Source organism: Monoraphidium neglectum (assembly GCF_000611645.1).
Source record: "Monoraphidium neglectum strain SAG 48.87 unplaced genomic scaffold scaffold02745, whole genome shotgun sequence".
Classification (NCBI taxonomy): domain Eukaryota; kingdom Viridiplantae; phylum Chlorophyta; class Chlorophyceae; order Sphaeropleales; family Selenastraceae; genus Monoraphidium; species Monoraphidium neglectum.
The window spans coordinates 1-4,967 of record NW_014010883.1 but is presented as its reverse complement, the minus strand read 5'-3'; the positions used below and the strand labels follow the sequence as shown (position 1 = coordinate 4,967).

Below are 4,967 nucleotides of genomic sequence, written 5' to 3'. Positions count from 1 at the left end.
GGGCGGCCATCCGCTTGCCGCTGGCCTCATCAGCAGCGCGAGCGTCGCCGCCGCAGGCGGCCCCGGCAGCCCCGACTCGTCCGGCCTCTCGCCGCTGCAGGACACGCCTCTCTCTGCCTTCTTCGCCGGCGGCGCCGCGACGGGGCCGCTCTGCGCGCCGGCCCCGCCCCAGCAGCAGTTCCAGCACCAGCGGCAGCAGGAGGGCGGCGGCGGCGCCCCGGGAAGCTTCCCGCTGCAGCCGGGGCAGCAGCCCTACGTGACGGTCGCGTCACCCGTCCCCTGAGACGCTGCCGGGTGTCACCCTTGGCGGGGCCACGCACTGAACACAGCGGCGGCGCGGGTTGCATGCGTGGCCTCCACACGGCCGGTCGAGGCGCGGCTGCTGGAGGTCTGCCGCGCCGGGTTGGGGCGGCCCCGGCCCAGGCACACGCGTCGCCCTGGAGCGGGTCTCTGCGGCGCTGCGCTGCGGGCGGCGCGGGCCAGCCCGTGCGGCCGTCGGGGCCCCTCATTACCAGGAACACAGCTGTCTGCGCGGATGGCTTTAAGGGCAACCCCTTCTTTCAGGCGCTTTGGCACGCGCAAGCTTTTCATGAGCAACGGCCTGTCCGGGGAACTCAGCCCCGCGCAACGCATGACCGGTGTTTCGACCGGGCGCGCGCCGCCCGCGGTGCCTGGGGCCGCGGCTGCTGGCTAGGCCGTGCGGTGGCGGCAGGGTGCGTTGCTCGGTCCGAGGCCCGCAGACCACGGGGTCGTCCCGGTGCAACACCCCCCACGCCCACCGGCCCGCGCCCCACCCGCCACCTCACCGGCAAATTCGCGCGTATGGCAAGTAGGCGTCGGCCTGCAAGCAGGTGACGACGCACACAGGCCCCACCCCACCCCAAATCTCCTCATCGCTATCGTCCTCAAGTCGGCCCCCCCTGTTGGCGCCCCGCGCCCTAGCCCCTGTATCCCGACCACCGGCGGGGCTGCCAGCTGGCATGCAGCCTGGAGGTGCGGCCGCGGCCCCCGTGCTGCGCTCGTGCCGGCCGTGCACACAATTTACTGTCACGTGCGCGTGCGTCCCCAGCTTCCAGCCGCAGTGCGGGCGTCCTTTGGCTGCTCAACTTCGAAATTAGAGTCGCACCAAAAAGCTCTTCGTTGCTGATTCACATTGCTATTAGGCCCGAGCATGGTGATGCAGCGAGCAGCCGTCCGGTGCACCAAGGCCCACTCCACGCACCCATGCACTTGCGTCCTCACCTTGCGCCCTCGCATCCGTGCGACCGCGCGCTCGCCGCCCCGGCTCCTCCTGCGCGGCCGCCCGCCGCGGCCCTCGCGGCCTCCCCTTGGCGGCGACTCAGCGACAGGTCAGCGCCGAGCCCAGGCGCGCCGCGGCACCCCGCCCTGTTGCCAGACATGCTGTTTTCTCCCCAGGGTGCGCCCGCCCGCAGCCCTTTGCTTTTCAAGGCTGCGCGGCCTTGTCAGTGCGCTGCATCCCCGAGCGCGCGCGCGCCGCCCCCGCCCAGCAGCCGTCCTCCCTCTGCCATTGGCCGTCACAATACCCAAAACTTTGCCCACCCTCCCCCATGCACATGCACCCCGGCAACACCGCATCCGGCTGGACGTTCCCCGGGCCCTCAGTCCATGCCCTGTGGCCGCGTGCGGGGGCAAGCAGCTCGCTGCCCGTGGCCGGCCCCCTGTCCCATCGCGTCGCCCCTGATTTCACTACGTTGTCGCCTCTCTTGGGCTGCCCTCCTGCGCGCCACATGCACGCGTCCAGATTATGCATTACTGCTATACTATGCAACGATCCCCCACCCTGAGGGCGATCCGAGCAGCACACGCAGCGCACGGTGCGGCGCAGCGCGTGCGCTGCGGCGCGCGCACCGCGCCCCTTGCGCCGTCGCACGTCGGCGCCGCGGCGGGGCGGCGGGCCGACGCGTGGCGCTGAACATGCTTTGATGGGGCGGGTGGCTGGCAGCACCCCCTCCCCGCGGTCGGTTTTGCACATAAGGCATTGTCTCCCTTCCTCGTTTCTGCACAAGCACTGATACGCACGCGCTGCGCACGACGATTCGATTCGCCCCGCCTTCCCACGCCGAGCACACAAGGCTGCCGCGCTTGCCCGCCCACGCCATTCATTGGGCACCTGGCGCCTGATTGACACCCGTTCCGCAACATCCGGGCTCCACACCAGAGTCAAGGGTTTGATGGTGCTTGTATTCGCACCCATGTGCGCTGGGTATGCCGCCTTTTAAGGTTGGAGGACTGCCGATCGTCGGTGGGAGCCCGCGGCTGGCTCTGCGCCGCATGCCTCCCTTGCAGCGCGCTCCTTGAGCACGGGGCTTCCCTTCCTGCAGAATTTGCGGGGCTGAGGGTTTAGGGTGTGCCACCCAGAAACCGTCGATCCCTGAACCGTCGCTGTTGCCGCGCCGCACACCAAGCCTGGCTCGTCGCGATACAGAGCCTACGCTTGCACTGTCAGCCCGCTCGCGTGCGGACGGATGCCTGCATCATAAAGTCAACACTGGTTTGGAGCAACAAGGTCAATGCATGCCGTAATTCCTGCCACTCCAAGAAGTAAAGCATCTCATCACCGTTGCGTCATCAGCAGCTGCGTCCAACCGCTATTGCTTTGCGGAGGGGGCTTCACAGTGGGGAACAGAGGCAGTGGGTATGTCGCTGTTTTTGATAACAGGTCACATCGGTTCTGCTGATCAAGCAGTGCGTTGAGGGTCCGCTCAACCTCAAAAGGTTGAACTTCCTGCTCCATGCAAAGGTCGGATGTCACAAGCGGCATCGCACTCGGGCAGCCTTGAAGGGTGCAGTGGTGGCGCCGCAGCAAATTGAAGTCGACATGCACGTGCGAAAGCCAGCCGCAACCCATCAACTAAAAAAGCAGCGCTGCATGTACGCGTGCGATGCAGCGGCAAAGGACCAATCCAACGTCTAGCAAACAGCGAGGGGCACAAAATGCGCACACAAGCAGCACCACATGTACAGCCGGCCAGCGCCGCGGGAAGGCTGCTTGGCGGGGAGCGCCCGGCGTCATCCCGGCTGAAGAGTCGAGCGGCCGTTCAGAAGAGAAAAGAAAGTCAGCGCAAAACACCACCATCCTTGCCTGCCTTATCAAGCTTTCAGTATCATGAACATGACCGCTCGCCCCTTCACCCCCCTGCAGCTACCATGAGCAGCGCCCGCACGGCCGTGCGCACCACGGCCAAGGCGGCGGCGACCGCGCCCCACAGCAGGGCTGCCGCCACAAGCAGCGCCGCCCGCACCGCCCAGTGGAGCGCATCGTACGGCGCCGCCGTCGCCATGACGTTTTCAAACAGCGACGGCGACAGCTGCGGCGCGCGCGCCGCGAGCGGGCCGGGCAGCGCGGCGAGCATGGCGTGCGCGGCCGCCAGCAGCGCGGCGGCGCAGGCCCAAGCCACGCGCATGTATGTCATCCTGAGGGGCTCCCTGCCAGGGGCGGCCGGGCGCCTCACCCATGCATTCTCTTCCTCTATAAGCTGCAGCGCGTGCGCCTGCGGCAGGCGCCGCCGCTCGTACCGCGCCAGCGCCGCCGCCACCGCCGGGCGGGCCGCGGCCCCCGCCACCGCCTCGGCCGCCGGTGCTGCACCCGCGCCGGCGTCTGTGCCCGCTGCCGCACCCGCTTCGGTATCCCCGCTTGATGCCGCGGCGGCCGCGAACGCCGCCTCTGGCGCCGCGGCCTCGAGGGCGGCGCTAAGCAGTCGTGTGTCCTCCAGTGCGCTGTTGCAGCCCTGGCCCAGCTGCGGCGTCACGTTGTGGGCGCTGTCGCCGAGCAGCAGGGCGGCCGCCTCGGGCCACGCGATGCGCGTGGACAGGTGCATGGGGGTCACCCTGCAAGCGAACGACAGCCGATCCAGCAGTCTCACGGGTCAAAGTTGCACTGCAGGCGGAGCGCGACGCACGCTGCGCGCGCGGCCTTGAGCCCCCGCCTGCCATCCCATTGGGTCGAAAGGGCGCCGGCCGGCACTGCGAGCAAACTGCAGGGGCGCCTTGGCGCAGCAGACGCAGCAGCACGCACAGGACGCACAGGATGATGATTATGAGCTTCAAACACAGCGCGCCCAGCACAAGAGGCCCGCGCACCCGCTGGCGCCGACCGCGGCCATCTGCTCCGCCATGGGGCCGACCCACGCCCGCGGGAACCCCGGCGGCACCAGCCGGCGCACGGCGGCGGCGTGGGCGGCGACGTCGCCCTCGATGGCGGCGTAACCGCCGGCTGGCTGGTACATCACGCCTGACCTGCAGCGTGGATCGCACGGGGCCGATTGCATTCGAGGCAATTTTTGGATAAGGAGAAGGAAGCTGGTGATTTCGTTGTGAGGGTCTGGGAGTGGCGATGATGCCTTCAGGGTTCATGTTGGAACCAACAAGCATCTTCCCTGGGATTTAGAGTTTGGTAGAAATGGGCTGCCACCACGACACACATCGGCAAGAGCCAATTGATCGCGCACAGCCTGTTGGTGGCTGCGGTGGCATGGCAATCTCCAGCGTGCGGCCTTCCCGTCCTGGGATCGATCTTGCAGCAGTGTGGCGGCTGCGGCGGGGCTCTGCGCACCATTTGCCGCGCCTGTTGACGTACAGCGTGACGCTGCCAGGGCTGGGGTTATCCGCCGTGGGGTTGGTCAGGGCGAAAAAGTAGCTGCCGCGGCGGTCAGGCAGGGCCGACCTGCGGGTTGCGATGCACAGCGTGGTGCAGCAGGGGGGGGGGGCGGTGCTGTGCCATGGGCGGCTTGACGGGCCGTGACGGGCATACGCGGGCGCTGGGCGGGAAGCAGCAGTAGCGCGAGCGCTTTCATGCGCACACGGCACCAGGCCAAAACAGCCTTGTCCTGGTAGCGCTCCAGGCATCTTTGCCGTTTTGCTCCTGTCCAAGCAGAGGAACGCCTTCAACATCCCAAGCGCACGCGCAAGCACGCACGCATGCACGCACGCGTGCGCGCACACATACA

General features: G+C 68.1%; 2 protein-coding genes across 2 annotated transcripts in view; one reads left to right on the top strand and one right to left on the bottom strand.

Moving 5' to 3' along the window:
* The window catches only part of MNEG_11443 (hypothetical protein), a gene marked incomplete at both ends in the record, with an annotated part of 2,904 nt that extends 2,621 nt beyond the window's left edge, over window positions 1-283 (top strand). The window contains one exon of the mRNA XM_014040086.1: window positions 101-283. Coding sequence (XP_013895540.1) covers window positions 101-283 — 183 coding nt within the window. The remainder of the gene's footprint in view (window positions 1-100) is intronic.
* Window positions 284-3,149: 2,866 nt separating this feature from the next.
* MNEG_11442 (hypothetical protein) lies at window positions 3,150-4,247 on the bottom strand (the record flags this gene model as incomplete). The annotated part of the gene is made up of 2 exons (XM_014040085.1): window positions 3,150-3,849; window positions 4,102-4,247. The coding sequence occupies 2 exons, from the start codon at window positions 4,245-4,247 to the stop codon at window positions 3,150-3,152; spliced, it is 846 nt and encodes a 281-aa protein (XP_013895539.1).
* Window positions 4,248-4,967: the final 720 nt, after the last annotated feature.